At 30.0% G+C, this 20,197-nt stretch overlaps 1 protein-coding gene across 2 annotated transcripts; it reads left to right on the forward strand.

Annotated features, from left to right (window-relative positions):
- The first annotated feature begins 506 nt into the window (after positions 1 to 506).
- On the forward strand, positions 507 to 15,691 carry LOC101895881 (ras-related protein Rab-11A). 2 transcript variants are annotated; one of them, XM_005178279.4, is made up of 5 exons: positions 507 to 633; positions 1,486 to 1,728; positions 11,766 to 11,887; positions 14,502 to 14,850; positions 14,916 to 15,691. In XM_005178279.4, the coding sequence occupies exons 2-5, from the start codon at positions 1,689 to 1,691 to the stop codon at positions 15,047 to 15,049; spliced, it is 645 nt and encodes a 214-aa protein (XP_005178336.1). In that variant the 5' UTR covers positions 507 to 633; positions 1,486 to 1,688; the 3' UTR covers positions 15,050 to 15,691. The 2 variants fall into 2 exon arrangements, with proteins under 2 accessions (XP_005178336.1, XP_058979286.1); XM_059123303.1 differs by having other exon boundaries at positions 541 to 633; positions 1,506 to 1,728.
- Positions 15,692 to 20,197: the final 4,506 nt, after the last annotated feature.

The following is a 20,197-nucleotide window of genomic DNA, read 5'->3' on the forward strand; positions in this document are numbered from 1 at the left end:
AACATTCGGCCAGAGTGTCACGGTTTCATTGGCCGTTTGAAAGCCATAATTCGTGCCAAAGGTAACCAATTAGAACAAATATAAACTTATTCTAAAATTTGATGCCATTTCCTACATTTTTTTGCTTTAATTAAATAAAATTTAAAAAAAGAAAATGTAAAAAATATGACGTATCAAGCCCTGTATGCAGTTTTTTGTCTCACCCTGTATTTATAATAAAATATAATAATAAACATTACCTCAATAATTGACCAATCACAATAAATCAAATTCGTATGTAAACGTACTTTCACCTTCTTAATTCTAGTATCTTTATAGCCTAATCCTGTTGATTGTTTATTTAATATTACTACTTACACCTATCACAGCTTGAAAAAATATATATCTTCATCTTTTCTTTCTTCAAGATTTTATTTCATAATTTTGTTTTAAATTATGTTATTTAACGCACCCATTACTCCCATCTCTGCCACCCATTGTCTACTACTACTACGCAAATTTACATCTCTCGTATGATAACACCACAATACAACTCTGCGATGACAGCAACGAACCAAATACGAACTGGTACAGCAGAAACGAATTTTTTCTCGTCGGCGAAAAATCAAGTCGCAAAAAGGCATAGAAAAAAAGGTGATTAATTCCTATTCACGTTGGAATGAATACATGAAAGAGTTTTCAATAAAACTATAGAAAAAGAAAAAATACCATCAAGAATTGTTGCACAAACGAGTGCGTTTAGTTAAATTGTTAAAGAAAGTGTTTGCAATTGTGTGTGAGAGAAGAAAAAACGAAACGGGAAAAAGTAGAAAAAACAAAGAAATACAATCTTCAATTCCATTTTTTTTTGCAAAAGAAAGTGTGTGTGATTACAAAGAAGCAAGCAAAAGCAAAAAAAGTAACCGCCCCGTATTCTTGTTCATTTTTCGTTGGTTTTTCACTTATTTTTTTTATGCTAACAACAAAAAAATTAACATAGCAATTTTTTTCTCTTCTTTCTTTCTTCAATTCTTTGACGGAATTTTTGTCGATTGTCTGCGCGGCGCTGACGATGATGTTGTTGGTTGCCTATGTTAATCATTGACTTCATCGCTCGATCCCTGTCGCTGATGATGATTTCGTACGGTGTTTCTGTTTAATTTTAATAATTTTTTTTTTGATAATTTGGGGCTGCTGCACTTGTAACTAACTACGCGCTGCGCTACATCAAATCACAATCCCCAACGAACAACGACGACGACGAATCTTCAATAAAAACAACAACAATAACGTACTACATTGCTTCTCTTGTTATTTTGTGCCTGTGATTCCCTTTGTTGTGCTCGTCGTTTGCTGCTGCCTGCTTTCTGCTGCTGCTGCGGGTTGACGACTGTAATGGTGTTGGTTGGTGTGTGAGTTGTGATTTGGATTTTCTGGTTTTTTTTGGTCACATCACATCAAACTGCATTTATTCTTTTGTTTTTCTTGAAAAATATCCTTTGTTAGAGAATATCCAGTAAGAAAAGAAAAGGAAAATAAACAAGTAACCAAAAACAAGAGAAAAGAAGAAATTTTTAAAACGGATTAAGAATTTAAACGAAGCTTTTTGGATATTGTTCTGTAGTAGCTTCGTTCACGAAATCTTCTAACAAAATCTTAACAGAGAAGAAGAAAAACCAGCAGCAGCAAAAACAACAACACACAACAAAATGGGCACAAGGGAAGATGAGTACGATTATTTATTCAAAGGTAAATATAAGTCTAATTGGAAAAAAATGTGTAATATAGTATATTGTGTAAACTTGTTTTTAAGTTGTGTTTTTTTAAGTGAAAATGTCTTATCTATCTCTTCTTCTATTTTCATATTTAATTATTACTCATATTTTCTCTTTTTTTTCGTCGTGTTTATTCATTGAATTTCTAATGCAAAAAAGGTGAAAAAGCATTCCAGCAATGGATATTGACGCACGGTTGACTATCAGTTAGAAAAAATAGAGTTGCCAGATGTGAGAGTTTAGGAAATGTTGTGGGGAGAATTAAATGAAGATTTTTTTTGTTTCATTTATATGACATTTATATAATTGTTAATTTAATGACCAGTTTCCTATAAGAATGACCCAATCAATTTAGGGAATTTATATGAATTTTCATTTTCTCATGGATATCAGCTGAATATGTTTAAAGTTCTTCCTTAAATAAATAAAACATTTATGCCATGGTAGAAGAATACAAGTAGTGAGTGCATCAATGCTTCGGAACATTGATATGTCACATTCTTTTTTTTTTTCAAAAAATATTAAGATTTCTTTATGTATTCTTATACGATACCAATCCGAATTTCTTATATATTTTTTTCAATGTAACGAAGTTGAATAATTTTTCGTTAAAATTTTTCAATTCAAAATAGGTTTGACAGTTCATTTCCCCAGGAGGGTATAAACAGATACATATAGAATGCTAAAGTTGCATCTCAGTCATTTCGGTATTTTTTTTTCAACAAGGGCCCCTGGCAGTATTTTAACTGTAACAGGTTTTTTGAAAAGCTATAATAAATTAAGGAAATAAACATACATTTAAGAAAAATGTAGGAATTCTTTAATTGAATAGAACGGATCATAAATGCTCTGTTCCCGAACTGCAAGAATGTAAAAGTTTTTCAATCCAATCAAGGTTTGAAGAAATTATTTTTTAAAGAAAAAATACAAACTTTAGAATAGCTGAGGGTCTACAGACGTCCTGCGTCTTCCCTAGATGTGGATCCGAATCTGGACACATATGGACAAACATATCTATTAATTTCTAGTATCAGCGCCTATTTTATGGTAGGCAATTTATTTGCAGCTTCTCAATCGTCTTTAGAAAAATTTCGTCTTTAATTTTTTACTGCCTTTTCTGACATTATTTCCATTTTCTATCTCTTCCCTTACTCATCTCTTCTACTTGCCTTATGTAAATTGCGTTTAATTCGATCGTGAATCTTTTTTGTGGGTATTTTTCATTTTTGTGCCACATTTAATTAATGATGGCAACTCTCTCTCTATAGGGTTTATTTAGAGTACGATGACGTACATTCTTTTTTTGTTCATGTTTTCTCTTCACTACTTTTAGCTGTTCTTTCCCAAAAACAATAAGTTTAATTGTTGAAGTCATTAGCCAATTTATGGCTTGTTTTTGTTGTAGTTGTCTCATATTCAAATATGAGCACACTTTTCCCCTGTGTGTTCTTTAGAAGGAAAAAAAATAATGTGTATGAAAGTTTGTTCTCCTTTGTTATCCGGATCATTTAATTATATGCAGCAGTAGCTGCAAAGAATGCCATGCCATGCCATGCAATTTTTCTTTATTGATAAAAATCGTGTTTAATTCTTGTTCCACCCACACTCTCTCGTGTAAGCTCTCGCCTTTTTTTCAAAATTCTCTTCCGCTCTTTCGCATTGTGTGCTGCTGCTGGTGGAACTTCACATCATTTGATTAGCTTTTATTATGAGTTATTATAGTTTGTTTTTTATGACACGTTGCATAAACTCGTTTCCATTTGTTTTATTCTTTCTTTTTTTATTTTTGCTTGGTGGCTGCCAGTCACTACTCAGCTGATTTGTTGTGTGTTGGTTCTTCAACTATTGATGTTTTTGCCATCTGTCATTCACTCATCCACACTCACTCTCTGACTCTCTATGTTGTGTGGTTCAAATGTGTTGGTGTTTGAGAAGAAGGTGTATGATGGTGGGGTTTGCTTTTTTTTAACTCCCCATGTCATGTCACATCTACTTTCTTTTTTCTGTTCTCTTCGTCGTCGATGAGCAGTGGCGGCAGTTGTATGCTCTTGTTGCCTAAATTTTCATGTAGTTGCTTGCCCATTGACCGTTCATCTTATCTTGAGATATTTATTGATTAGATTTAAAGAAAAATTAAATCAGTGTGTAAATAAATCTTTAATTTGTGGTGGACATTTTACGGAGTAAAAAAAGTCACCGTTTTGGGTTCACATTTGAAAATCAAAGAGCTGCTTGCTTGTTGATTGCAGGAACCGTCAGTAAAATGTATGCTGCCAATTTTAGTTGAAGTTGCCAAATACAATTTAACCTATATTTTTCGTAATGCAAAGGGGGGAGGTGATTCAGGAAATCCTTGACAGTTCTCCTAGACGTCACAAAAATACAAATGCCATGGCATAAAAACAAATGGATTTTAAATTTCATATCATGCCTAATTCACATGAAGAGACATGCAAGAAAATGCAATTGGAAGCTTTCTAAGTGGAATTTCTAAATAGGTTCCAATTTATTTAGCATAAATGCCAAGCAAACCTCACATTTTCTATTACTTTTATGGAATATTTAAAACACACGTCCACAAAACAACCAAAATTATTTAAGTATTTTATTTTTGTTAAATACTCTCTTGTCGCCATGTAATAATATTGTCGTATTTATAAATATTCATCCGATTTGTAACAAATTAAATTGAAAAAAAAATCATGAATCATATTCCAACACTAAACTGAAATCCAATTCATTATTGCGTTAGCACTGTGTGGCTATTTTCATCATATCAGCTGGCGGTGATAAGCATATTATGCATGCGATAGCGAATTTAGTTATTCATTCCAAGGGTCATAAAGATATTCAAATTATCAAATTGATTTATATGAGATACATATAACACGAAGTGGTGCCGTCCAGAAGTTACCTTTTGAAAAATGAAACAACTTGGGCTTCTGTGTTCCTTTTCCGAAAAGGTAGACTTTTGATTTTAAAAAAGGATGAGTCCACAATGCTGTGTTGGGGTTAGGTTCAAGACTGTAACCAATTCTTTCGGAGACCAATGACCGTTTGTGTATAACCTGTAAGTGACATGAAAATAATGAGTGGTCTAAGGATAGGCAGATAGAAAGATGATACAAATTTTAGAAAATGAGGTTAAAAATTGGAGGCTCCAAGAGTGTGTTTCCCATTAAATTAAAGAAAATAACCATGCCTGATATGACAGGTCAGTTTAATGAAGCATTTCTTATAGCGTTGGACCACTGTCTCTGAATCGTGTGTGGGTGGGGGAGTTGTATACACCATACCCCTTTTGATCAGTACAATATACAAGTCAGCTGTTCTCAATTTTGTGGTGATCCAATATAAATTTATACCTGCATTATCCTGCTCCCAGTTGGTATTCTGGTTTGTCGAGACAGCTGGCATTCTTTTGCTGCAATTGTGCGAAATATCGTAGATATCGGGTGAATATTATGGCATTGACTGATGCTAGATGTAAAACCAGGCGAAATTTTTGTATGGGAGGTACATCTAGTAGTTAGCGGGTAATTATCTGTTCCATATTTTCCTGGAAAAGAATACCAATCCAAAATGCGATTGTTGAACAAATAAAATACAAAACAAATGCTAATTTTTCAAGGGTATTGCACAGAAATTTATACTGGATTCAAATTGATTCATAAGATTGGTAAAGAATGCAGCGTGTCCGGGACATGCGTTGAGTACATGTAACAATTAAACATTGGAAAATGATTTGGAGGTGTCCTGTTTTGAATGATTGGAAATTGCCTATTTTTATTATTTGTTTTACAATGGATTAGGCGGAGATTTTGTTTTAATCATTTCTGCAAGGCTTTGTTATGTACTTTTTGTTAAACTTTGCACCGACTTCTGTAAATTTTATTTACTTGGTCTTTTCTTGCATCAGTTGTCGAAAAAGGCGGCATTTCTATGTGGGAGAGGAATATATAGAGAGACAATTTCCAGTGAGATTTGGCAATTTATTAAACCAGCTTTACATTGTGTGATTCCTTTGCGTTGAGCTATTATGGGAGGACAATGTTTGCGTACACTTTTTGTTAACACTTGGCACCGCTGATTTCTGTAAATTTAATTTGCTTGGTCTTTTCTTGCATCAGTTGTTTAATAAGGCGACATTTCTATGTAGGAGAGATATAGAGAGACAATTTCCAGTGAGACTTGGCAATTTATTAAACCAGCTTTACATTATGTGATTCCTTTTGCGTTTAGCTGTTATGGGAGGAGAATGTTTGCGAAAGAGATGGTAATTCTGTGAATGCATATTATTAAGGCAGATTTAGCTTTTGTGATTTTGTTTGTCTCTCAACTGCTATCAGTTAAAAAATGCGGCCTTATTTGGCATTTTATTAAATCTGCTTTACATTGTCTGATTCATTGATGTACTCAACTCTTATTGGTGGAAAATATTTGCAAAAGAGATGTCAATTCGATAAATCAGAGATGGTGCATATTATTAAAGTTGATTTAGATTATTCGATTTTTAATTGTTTCTCAACGGCTGATGTTAATGGAAATAATGAAGACGTAGGTTCTTTAAAAGAGAATGGGCGATACAAAGATTTGGCCCTTAAGTGCTACTTCTGTATTTCATTAAAATATAAACAAAATTTAAATTTTGTAAAGGAATATTTATTTTCATATTTGGTTTAATTATATGGCTGCTTTATACTTTGTGATTTTTGGGAAGTAACGTTAGCAAAGTTATATTTTTTGAGGAAAAATCAAGAGATATACAATATTTAATGTGAAAATATTATCCTAGAGTTGGGAATATATAAATCTAGTGTACATTGCTGAACGAAGGCACAATAATAAGGTGTTATACCGGATTTTCACAATAAGACGGAATAATTAAATTAGTTTGTATATTTTTTGTACTGTGCTTTGATAACATGTCTAGTAATTGTTACATGTTTTGAACGTTTAGGACACTTCGGACAAAATGTGTTAACAAATTTTGTGAAATAAAAATTGCATTTTTTTTGTAATAGAAATCGCAATTTGAAATTAAATTTTGAAATATGTGTTTTGTTTTAAATTATCCATTAAATTCGACTGAAGCAGTCAACATTTTGTGTTTTTTTTTTGCTCCAGAAGTTTCGTATCGCAAACGCTCATTAATATTAATGCAAATGGTATTCTATGAGTTCACTGATCTTAAATACAATAATTTACTTTTATTGTTAATTCTCGAATATAATTGCAAATTTCTCTACGAAATTTGAGAATATTTGAAGAATGATACCATAATATTTGCTTTTCGTCATTTTTGTTCAACATTTCCAAATTGGAATAATTGGTTGACTGGTTGGTTGGATGTTTGATAAACCGCAAACAAACAAAAAATTGTGTGTGTTATCGTCATCGTTATTTAGCCTTGCCAGTCATCTTCACAGTTCTATACTTCTACAACTGATATGCAGATGCTTTGGTATTAATAATTAAGCGACATAGTAACGATAACGCTTAACTGAATATATTTCACACTCGTTTTGAAGTTTATTTTTGTTAGCTTTTTTTCAATTCAATGTTAAGAATATACCAACTTTTTCGTCATGACTCATATATCGGTTTAGGGGTGTTGCTATTTATTCCATGGAATATATTTATTTTTTTATATTTAAAATGGATAATGATTAATAGTGTGGAAGATTCAAATTCTACATACAATGTAGGTTAGCAAGCCACTGGTGTAAATGCGAGTCTGTGGTATGTGTAACACATCATTCCGGCCCATAATTTGCTTCATGAGAATAATGAAGAATAGGATTCATTGTTTATATTTTTTTCTAGCATTTCATTTGTTTGAAATATGTCAAGAAGGCTTCAAATTAATGATAACTTTGATAAAAAAAAGTTGTGAGCACATTATCTTCATATTGCGTTATTAATTCATTAGCGTCTAATGTTTTTTTTACATGGGACGTGGAATGCCTTTTGGGAGTCTTATTTAGATATCAGACTTTTTATATCAAATCACTGGGGAATTGTATATGAAAGCTATATCTTAATCGGAACCGAGGAAAGATTGTTATACAAATGTTTCTAGAGAGTATGTAACATTCTGTGCGGAATATCGTAGCATTGACTGATGCTGAATGTGAAACCAGGCGAATTTTTTGTATGGGATCCACTTTAGCGGACTTTCTTTTAGGTTATGTTAGACCTTATGTGCAGTACTTTAAACTGTGCTTCTTTCCTAAACAAAAATCTTTACCTTAAACCGACATTTTAAACAGATTTTTTTAATTTATAAAATTTTGTTCCAACAAAACAATGCAGGTCAGTCATTAAAAAAAACTCTCCCCCTCTTTGGTTACCCATATATATTATGGGAGAAATGGCTCATTAAATACTCTTTCTCATGTCTATATAATTAGGCACACATAACAAGCGACGGCCGGCAAACATAAACACAAACAATTCCCTTTTTGGGTGGCATCTTCTATTTAATTAACCATTCGTCGTCGTAGTATCCATCATCCCCCCCGCTTCATGCTTGCAGCCAACAAATAATGGATGAGAACAACAAACCAATGATAGTTGACAGTTGTGATCGTGTAACGAACGAACAATAACAGAAAAAAAAGCCAACTATCAACAATTTTCTTTTGTTATCCACTAGGAAAAAAAAAACAGAATGAACTACTCCCCTCAATTTACAAAGTTATCTACATTGTATTGTTGTTGCTTTTTTTGTGATGATTTCGTGATGATCCGCGGGTCGTCTGTCCCACATCATCACAAGTTGTTGTATATGTATCTGTATTCATACATAGACAATAATTAAATTCTTTGTATTATTTTTTTCCTTCGTTTCCTGTACAAATAACTTACCCCAGTGCTCTTGGATAGTTTTTTTTTTCTGTGGAGTTATACAGTGAAGATCGTATAAAGCTTTCCTTGTGTTTGGAGGAAACTGCATCTTGTGATTACTTTTTTGTAGGCTTTGGGGATTTGATGAGTTTTATTATTGTATTTAGCAATTTTGTAGTCTACATTTTCCAAAAATTATGATATCCATGCAAGTCTCCTTTTGCAAATTTAGTACTAGCTTTACTTATTTTGGTTGGTGCTTTCTTTTAACAGCTGTTTTTCTCATGTAAACAATGAGTGCAAGCCTAACTCTCAGAGAGTAAGAGTATGAAGTACATACTCCTTCATTAAAGAAGGCATTTTTATGACACCTGTTACATTAGCTGTTTGTTAATGTATAAAGCTGATTTACACTTTGTGATTTTTTTGTGATCAAGTCTCATTTGAAACAAATAATGAACATATTACTTTGAAAAAAAAGATCTATAGAGATAAGGTAAATTGTGTATGTAAGTGATCAAAGGTTACTGCAATTATTTATGGGATTTTAAAAAATTTTTAAATTCATTCCACAGTGAAATTGTATTGTGAACAACAAAGCTTCAAATGAATCTAATGAATGTGAGACAGAATTTTATGGGAGATGCCAAATTTTATATCAGCTTTTTGAATGTGGGATTCTGTTAGATTTTCGGTAAAATTTTAGCCGCTATAGTTGTTATTTTCTATAAAAATTGTTATTATCGATAACATTTTGTACAGTTAGAGTACTTAAAGGCAATATTTTTAATTGACATGGTTGTAATCGATAAAATTTAGAATGAAATAGTTAATTTCGCCAACATCTTCTACATGAGGCGTTTTTATCGTTTTTTTTTGAGGCGTTTTTATCGTTTTATGTTTTCGATATTTTTTTTTATTATTAAAATCGTTGTTTTCGACATTTTTTTTTTGATTAAAATTTTTGTTATCGACACAATTTTCTATAGAAATTGTTGTTATCGACACTATTTTTTATAAAAAATGTTGTTATCGAAACCTTTTTTTATAGAAACTTCTGTTATCGACACAATGTTCTATATAAATTGTTGTTATCGATACAATTTTCTATATAAACTGTTGTTATCGATACAATTTTCTATAGAATTATTGTTATCGACACAATTTTCTTTAGAAATTGTTGTTATCGACAACATTTTCTATAGAAATTGTTGTTATCGACAACATTTTCTATAGAAATTGTTGTTATCGACAACATTTTCTATAGAAATTGTTGTTATCGACAACATTTTCTATAGAAATTGTTGTTATCGACAACATTTTCTATAGAAATTGTTGTTATCGACAACATTTTCTATAGAAATTGTTGTTATCGACAACATTTTCTATAGAAATTGTTGTTATCGACAACATTTTCTATAGAAATTGTTGTTATCGACAACATTTTCTATAGAAATTGTTGTTATCGACAACATTTTCTATAGAAATTGTTGTTATCGACAACATTTTCTATAGAAATTGTTGTTATCGACAACATTTTCTATAGAAATTGTTGTTATCGACAACATTTTCTATAGAAATTGTTGTTATCGACAACATTTTCTATAGAAATTGTTGTTATCGACAACATTTTCTATAGAAATTGTTGTTATCGACAACATTTTCTATAGAAATTGTTGTTATCGACAACATTTTCTATAGAAATTGTTGTTATCGACAACATTTTCTATAGAAATTGTTGTTATCGACACAATTTTATAGAAATTGTTGTTATCGACACTATTTTCTATAGAAATTGTTGCTATCGACATTATTTTCTATAGAAATTGTTGTTGTCGACAGCATTTTCTATAGAAATTGTTATTGACACAATATTCTATATAAATTGTTGTTATCGACATAATATTCTATATAAATTGTTGTTATCGACACAATTTTCTATAGAAATTGTTGTTATCGACAACATTTTCTATAGAAATTGTTGCTGTCGACAACATTTTCTATAGAAATTGTTGCTGTCGACAACATTTTCTATAGAAATTGTTGCTGTCGACAACATTTTCTATAGAAATTGTTGCTGTCGACAACATTTTCTATAGAAATTGTTGCTGTCGACAACATTTTCTATAGAAATTGTTGCTGTCGACAACATTTTCTATAGAAATTGTTGCTGTCGACAACATTTTCTATAGAAATTGTTCCTGTCGACAACATTTTCTATAGAAATTGATGCTGTCGACAACATTTTCTATAGAAATTGTTGCTGTCGACAACATTTTCTATAGAAATTGTTGCTGTCGACAACATTTTCTATAGAAATTGTTGCTGTCGACAACATTTTCTATAGAAATTGTTGCTGTCGACAACATTTTCTATAAAAATTGTTGTTGTCGACAACATTTTGTTGTTATCGACAACGTTTTCTATAGAAATTGTTGTTATCGACAAGATTTTTTATAGAAATTGTTGTTATCGATAACATTTTCTATAGAAATAATTGTTATCGACAAATTTTTTGATAAAAATTGTTGTTATCGACACAATTTTCTATATAAATTGTTATCGAAATGAGTTTTTATAGAAATTTCTATTTATAATTCAATATTACTCAGTTCCCCATACTATGCCGGTGTATATAAGCTATATTAAAAACCACCTCGGCCCATTACATATAAATGTACAATTAAAATGTCCTACCCTCGAAAGCATCTTAAGGCCTACCAATGGCAATGGTAAATTAAAAATAGTTCCCTTGAGGAAAATTATTGTAATTCCTCCACTTACTCTAATGTTCTTATGTTCGATTTCATTGGTGGGGAAGGTATTTAATTGCATCTAATATACACATTAAATGGTGTCAAGGTCACGTGGGTCCCCAATTAATTAGATAATCGTTGATTTGGGAAAGAATTTTTCCAAGGGGTTCTTAAGGGGCAAATAATAAAAAAATATTACCAAAACAATACGCATTTTCTTTGACCTTGCCAAACTGCTGGCTGGCTAAACATAAACCATAATCACCTTGTTGAAATTTTGCCCATATTCATCTTTCTGTTTATATTAGAAACATCAATTCATTAATTTATCAATTTCGTATTGTATTTTGTATATTTATTTGAAAAAATTTTGTATTTATCTGATCTGTTGTTTTTTCATTTCCAGTTGTTCTAATTGGCGATTCTGGTGTCGGCAAAAGTAATTTACTTTCACGTTTCACGCGCAATGAATTCAATTTGGAATCGAAATCAACGATTGGCGTGGAGTTCGCCACACGTAGCATAGAGGTAAGTAAGAATACTATTTATTCACAACTAAAAGATGTGAACAGAAAGAAAAAAATACTGAACAAAATAAAACGTTCATGTGAACAAAAGAAAGTATTAAGGCAATGGCAGCAGCATTGAGCGCTGAAAGGCAGACAGCCAGGCATGAGAAGAGCAAGGAACAACAACAAATGGTGTGTTCCATTGTCAAGAAGCAGAAGGTTATTTGGGAAAGAAAACAACATACATAACTTGTGGGGGTGTGCGGTTAAAATGTCAGTGGGTTGCTGCATTCATCTACTGAAGGTACATTGTAGGGAGATTTTATTGATTTTCTTTTGCCATTGTCAACCGAACGAAATTCGCGTTGTGAAAAGGGATCGAAATGTAAATTTAAAAAAAAAAAAAAGAATTGTAACAGCGAAATTGTAGCTATTTTTCGTGGCCGTTTCAATAAAACACCCATCAACCACCTACCCACCAATCATTCATACCCGTAAACTCCTAACAAAGGTTAAATAAAATTGTTTAGGTCAGGGATATTAGAAAAGCAAACAAAAAAATAAAAGGAGAAAAATGACAACATAAAGGCTTTGCCCAATGCTAGGCAACAGAGTGAGGTACTACATGTGTATGTGTAGTGGGATATATACACAGTGAAACACGAGAAAAAACACGAAATTCTGCTAAGGATTTGTGCCAATTTGATGTCGATAACAACATTTTCAGCAGAATTAGGTCATGTTGTTCTACGGAAATTGTTGTTATCGAAGAGATTTTCTATAAAAAATTTCGATTTGTTGTAATCGATATTATTTTCTATAGAAATTATTGTTATCGACAATATTTACAATAGAAATTATTGTTGTCGATAATATTTTCTATACATATTATTGTTATCGACAATATTTTCTATACAAATTATTGTTATCGACACAATTTTCTATAGAAATTATTGTTATCGACAATGTTTTCTATAGAAATTATTGTTATCGACAATGTTTTCTATAGAAATTATTGTTATCGACAATGTTTTCTATAGAAATCATTGTTATCGACAATGTTTTCTATAGGATTTATTGTTATCGACAATATTTTCTATAGAAATTATTGTTATTGACAATATTTTCTATAGAAATTATTGTTATCGGCAATATTTTCTATAGAAATTATTGTTATCGACAATATTTGTTATAGAAACTATTGTTATCGACAATATTTTCTTTAGAAATTATTGTTATCGACAATATTTTCTATAGAAATTATTATTATCGACAATATTTTCTATAGAAATTATTGTTATCGACAATATTTTCTATAGAAATTATTGTTATCGACAATATTTTCTATAGAAATTATTGTTATCGACAATATTTTCTATAGAAATTATTGTTATCGACAATATTTTCTATAGAAATTATTGTTATCGACAATATTTTCTATAGAAATTATTGTTATCGACAATATTTTCTATAGAAATTATTGTTATCGACAATATTTTCTATAGAAATTATTGTTATCGACAATATTTTCTATAGAAATTATTGTTATCGACAATATTTTCTATAGAAATTATTGTTATCGACAATATTTTCTATAGAAATTATTGTTATCGACAATATTTTCTATAGAAATTATTGTTATCGACAATATTTTCTATAGAAATTATTGTTATCGGCAATATTTTCTATAGAAATTATTGTTTTCGGCAATATTTTCTATAGAAATTATTGTTATCGACAATATTTTCTATAGAAATTATTGTTATCGACAATATTTTCTATAGAAATTATTGTTATCGACAATATTTGCTATAGAAATTATTGTTATCGACAATATTTTCTATGGAAATTATTGTTATCGACAACATTTTCTATAGAAATTATTGTTATCGACAATATTTTCTATAGAAATTATTGTTATCGACAATATTTTCTATAGAAATTATTGTTATCGACAGTATTTTCTGCAGCAAATATTATTATCGACAATATTTTTATAGAAATCATTGTTATCGACAATATTTTCTATAGAAATTATTATTATCGACAATATTTTTAATAAAAATTATTGTTATCGACAATATTTTCCATAGAAATTATTGTTATCGACAATATTTTTAACAAAAATTGTTGTTATTGACAAGAATTTTTATCGACATCTTTTTCTTTATAAATTGTTATTATCGACAGTATTTTCTATAGAAATTGCTGTTATCGCTGATATTTTCAAGAGAAATATCTGTTATCGACAATATTTTCTGTATGTATCGGAACCAATTACTACCGAAAATTTAGTTATCGACACATGTTTTTACTCTTGTTTCCCAGTGTAAACATTTGCCTGTAGCTGTGTGTTCTATTGTGGCAAATGACACCATCGACCTTTATTTCCTCGACTTTATTTCCTTTTAATTTTCATAAAAGCTTTAAAGTTTGTGTGTATGACAACGGACAATAAATACCCCCACCATGTGTGCGAATAGTAAATATGTACATGTGTATGTCATATTACATATTTACTATTCCTTAACATGGCAACACCTTCAAAAACCATTACTAATTTTAGCGTTTTTTTCTCCTTTCTTTTTATCCTTTTTTTCCGGTGCTTCTCTCAAACTCTTTGCTGCTCTTAGGTTGATGGTAAAACAATTAAAGCCCAGATCTGGGACACAGCTGGCCAGGAGCGTTATCGTGCTATTACATCAGCCTATTATCGTGGAGCTGTTGGTGCTTTGCTTGTCTACGACATTGCAAAACATTTGACATATGAAAATGTTGAGAGATGGTTGCGGGAGTTGCGCGATCATGCCGATCAGAATATTGTCATTATGTTGGTGGGTAACAAGTCCGATTTGAGACATTTGCGGTCAGTACCAACGGATGAGGCTAAACTGTTTGCCGAACGTAATGGCCTAAGTTTCATTGAAACTTCAGCGTTAGATTCTACTAATGTTGAAACTGCATTCCAGAATATACTCACAGGTGAGTAGAAGTGTTGGTTTTTGGGTTTTCGTTTTGAGATTAATGTAATTTTTATTGCCTTGCAGAAATCTACCGTATTGTTTCCCAAAAGCAAATACGTGATCCACCAGAGGGTGATGTTATTCGTCCTGGCAATGATGTACCCATTGATATTAAGCCGACTGTTACTAATGATGTACGCAAACAATGCTGTCAGTGACCGCCTTATAGCTGCCCCTCAATCCTAAAACAACAACCACAACAACTATTACACCTTTATTCAAGAACACGCTAAAAGCCCATGTTATGGTTTTCTTCCTTTCTTCTTGATTTCTTTACCTTTTTTTGTGTACCATTCTATTCTTTTTTTCCATTTCTATTCTTTAAGAAGCGTTATTTAATTAGTGAAAAAAACAGTTCAATTACACAACAACAACAAAAAACAAGAAATTATTATTATTATTCGTATTATAATTATTGGAAAGAAATAAAGCAGCAATTTCCATCGTGTTTGCTTTTAAATGTCCACATCATTGAACAACAACAATAACAAAAAAGCAAAAAACGAACTTCTTAATTATTAGCTTCATTCCATGTTAGCCATGAGTTTTTCTATTGTTTCCTTTAGCTCTCTTCTTTGCCAAGTCCTTGGAATATTTTCACTTTTTTCCTCCCTTCGTTTGCAACTCGCATTCATACGAAAACACACACACGCAAATTGTCCATTTGAAATGAAGGAAAAAGAATCAAAAATATTCAAGAAGAAAAAAATGAAAAAAAAAAAAGATTTTTAAGCTAACTCGTTGGCCAAAATCACAGAAGACCCCGGCCAACGTTTATCAATTAACAAGAACAACAAAAATTCAAATTATTACGTAAAAATTACTAAAACAAAACAAAACTTAACTATATCTTAATTTAGCTAGATTTGTTCTCTTTCTTCTTCTTCGACTATTTCTTAAATGCCGCCGAGAATTCCCCGTTTTTATTCTCTCTCCCCCCTTCCATTCCTCCACATACAGACAGTCAGTATCTATTTTGTTTTGCATTCAAAATTTCGTTTTGAAAAAGACTTCTTCTATTTAGTTTGCCTCTTAATAATTTTTTTATATAAAAAATTTAATATTTTTACATTTTAAATTTATAAAAACAACAACAACAAAAACGTGAACATGAAAATTTAAAAGCAAAAATATATATAATATTAATTAAAATAAAAGAAAAGTAAATATATATATTTGCGCGTAATTTAAAGTAAAACAAGAACAACAAATAAAATTTAAATATAATTTCAAATGAAATAACAATAAAATAACAAGTGGTTTTCATTCTATTTTTTTAAATAAAAAATGTAGAAAATCTCATTAACAGCAATATTCTCGTTAGAAAATCTATCGATAACAGGACTTTATAGCAAGAAAACGATATTTTTATGGAGACTTATCGATACCGAAATTTTTGATGGAATTCTATTGGCAATGTTGTCGACAACAACAATTTCTATAAAAAATGGTGTCGACAACCACAACTTCTATAGGAAATGGTGCCGATAACAAAACATTATATAGGAAATGTGGTCGATAACAACAATTTCTATAGGAAATGTCGATAACAACGATTTCTATAGAAAATTTCGATAACAACGATTTCTATAGAAAATGTTGTCGATAACGATTTTTATAGAAAATGTTGCCGACAACGATTTCTATAGAAAATTTTGTCTATAACAACGATTTCTATAGAAAATGTTGTCGATAACAACGATTTCCATAGAAAATATTGTCGATAAAAACTATTTCTATAAAAAATATTGTCGATAACAATCATTTCTATAAAAAATATTGTCGATAATAATCGTTTCTATAGAAAATATTGTCGATAACAATAATATCTACACGAAATGTTGTCGATAACAACAATTTCTATAGAAAATATTGTCGACAACAATAATTTCTACAGAAAATATTGTCGATAACAATAGTTTCTATAGGAAATATTGTCGATAACAACAAATTCTATAGGAAATATTGTCGATAACAACAATTTCTATAGAAAACATTGTCGATAACAACAATTTCTATAGAAAATGTTGTCGATAACAACAATTTCTATAGAAAATGTTGTCGATAACAACAATTTCTATAGAAAATGTTGTCGATAACAATTTCTATAGAAAATGTTGTCGATAACAACAATTTCTATAGAAAATGTTGTCGATAACAACAATTTCTATAGAAAATGTTGTCGATAACAACAATTTCTATAGAAAATGTTGTCGATAACAACAAATTCTATAGAAAATGTTGTCGATAACAACAATTTCTATAGAAAATATTGTCGATAACACTAATTTCTATAGAAAATATTGTCGATAACACTAATTTCTATAGAAAATATTGTCGATAACAATAATTTCTATAGAAAATATTGTCGATAACAATAATTTCTATTGAAAATATTGTCGACAACAATAATTTCTATGGAAAATATGTTCGATAACAATAATTTCTATGGAAAATATGTTCGATAACAATAAATTCTATGGAAAATATGTGCAAAATGTTGCCGAAAACAACGATTTCTATAGGAAATGTTTTCGATAACAACTATTTCTATAAAAAATATTGTCGATAACACTCATTTCTATTAAAAATATTGTCGATAACAATAATTTCTACAGGAAATTTTGTCGATAACAACAATTTCTATAGAAAATATTGTCGACAACAATAATTTCTACAGAAAATATTGTCGATAACAATAGTTTCTATAGGAAATATTGTCGATAACAACAAATTCTATAGGAAATATTGTCGATAACAACAATTTCTATAGAAAACATTGTCGATAACAACAATTTCTATAGAAAATGTTGTCGATAACAACAATTTGTATAGAAAACATTGTCGATAACAACAATTTGTATAGAAAACATTGTCGATAACAACAATTTCTATAGAAAATGTTGTCGATAACAACAATTTCTATAGAAAATGTTGTCGATAACAACAATTTCTATAGAAAATGTTGTCGATAACAACAATTTCTATAGAAAATGTTGTCGATAACAACAATTTCTATAGAAAATGTTGTCGATAACAACAATTTCTATAGAAAATGTTGTCGATAACAACAATTTCTATAGAAAATGTTGTCGATGACAATAATTTCTATAGAAAATGTTGTCGATGACAATAATTTCTATAGAAAATGTTGTCGATGACAATAATTTCTATAGAAATAATTGTCGATAACAATAATTTCTATAGAAAATATTGTCGATAACAATAATTTCTATTGAAAATATTGTCGACAACAATAATTTCTATGGAAAATATTGTCGACAACAATAATTTCTATAGAAACTATTGTCGATAACAATAATTTCTATAGAAACTATTGTCGATAACAATAATTTCTATAGAAACTATTGTCGACAATAGTTTTTCTATAGAAATTGTTGTTATCGACAACATTTTCTATAGAAATTGTTGTTATCGACAACATTTTCTATAGAAATTGTTGTTATCGACAACATTTTCTATAGAAATTGTTGTTATCGACAACATTTTCTATAGAAATTGTTGTTATCGACAACATTTTCTATAGAAATTGTTGTTATCGACAACATTTTCTATAGAAATTGTTGTTATCGACAACATTTTCTATAGAAATTGTTGTTATCGACAACATTTTCTATAGAAATTGTTGTTATCGACAACATTTTCTATAGAAATTGTTGTTATCGACAACATTTTCTATAGAAATTGTTGTTATCGACAACATTTTCTATAGAAATTGTTGTTATCGACAACATTTTCTATAGAAATTGTTGTTATCGACAACATTTTCTATAGAAATTGTTGTTATCGACAACATTTTCTATAGAAATTGTTGTTATCGACAACATTTTCTATAGAAATTGTTGTTATCGACAACATTTTCTATAGAAATTGTTGTTATCGACACAATTTTTATAGAAATTGTTGTTATCGACACTATTTTCTATAGAAATTGTTGCTATCGACATTATTTTCTATAGAAATTGTTGTTGTCGACAGCATTTTCTATAGAAATTGTTATTGACACAATATTCTATATAAATTGTTGTTATCGACATAATATTCTATATAAATTGTTGTTATCGACACAATTTTCTATAGAAATTGTTGTTATCGACAACATTTTCTATAGAAATTGTTGCTGTCGACAACATTTTCTATAGAAATTGTTGCTGTCGACAACATTTTCTATAGAAATTGTTGCTGTCGACAACATTTTCTATAGAAATTGTTGCTGTCGACAACATTTTCTATAGAAATTGTTGCTGTCGACAACATTTTCTATAGAAATTGTTGCTGTCGACAACATTTTCTATAGAAATTGTTGCTGTCGACAACATTTTCTATAGAAATTGTTCCTGTCGACAACATTTTCTATAGAAATTGATGCTGTCGACAACATTTTCTATAGAAATTGTTGCTGTCGACAACATTTTCTATAGAAATTGTTGCTGTCGACAACATTTTCTATAGAAATTGTTGCTGTCGACAACATTTTCTATAGAAATTGTTGCTGTCGACAACATTTTCTATAAAAATTGTTGTTGTCGACAACATTTTGTTGTTATCGACAACGTTTTCTATAGAAATTGTTGTTATCGACAAGATTTTTTATAGAAATTGTTGTTATCGATAACATTTTCTATAGAAATAATTGTTATCGACAAATTTTTTGATAAAAATTGTTGTTATCGACACAATTTTCTATATAAATTGTTATCGAAATGAGTTTTTATAGAAATTTCTATTTATAATTCAATATTACTCAGTTCCCCATACTATGCCGGTGTATATAAGCTATATTAAAAACCACCTCGGCCCATTACATATAAATGTACAATTAAAATGTCCTACCCTCGAAAGCATCTTAAGGCCTACCAATGGCAATGGTAAATTAAAAATAGTTCCCTTGAGGAAAATTATTGTAATTCCTCCACTTACTCTAATGTTCTTATGTTCGATTTCATTGGTGGGGAAGGTATTTAATTGCATCTAATATACACATTAAATGGTGTCAAGGTCACGTGGGTCCCCAATTAATTAGATAATCGTTGATTTGGGAAAGAATTTTTCCAAGGGGTTCTTAAGGGGCAAATAATAAAAAAATATTACCAAAACAATACGCATTTTCTTTGACCTTGCCAAACTGCTGGCTGGCTAAACATAAACCATAATCACCTTGTTGAAATTTTGCCCATATTCATCTTTCTGTTTATATTAGAAACATCAATTCATTAATTTATCAATTTCGTATTGTATTTTGTATATTTATTTGAAAAAATTTTGTATTTATCTGATCTGTTGTT

Source organism: Musca domestica, unplaced genomic scaffold (genome assembly GCF_030504385.1).
Source record: "Musca domestica strain aabys unplaced genomic scaffold, Musca_domestica.polishedcontigs.V.1.1 24, whole genome shotgun sequence".
NCBI lineage: Eukaryota > Metazoa > Arthropoda > Insecta > Diptera > Muscidae > Musca > Musca domestica.

Coding starts and splice junctions, on each gene's coding strand:
- LOC101895881 (XM_005178279.4), top strand. CDS start 1,689: ATGGGCACAAGGGAAGATGAGTACGATTATTTATTCAAAG. Junction 1,729..11,765: donor GTACGATTATTTATTCAAAG/GTAAATATAAGT, acceptor TTTCATTTCCAG/TTGTTCTAATTGGCGATTCT. Junction 11,888..14,501: donor TCGCCACACGTAGCATAGAG/GTAAGTAAGAAT, acceptor TGCTGCTCTTAG/GTTGATGGTAAAACAATTAA.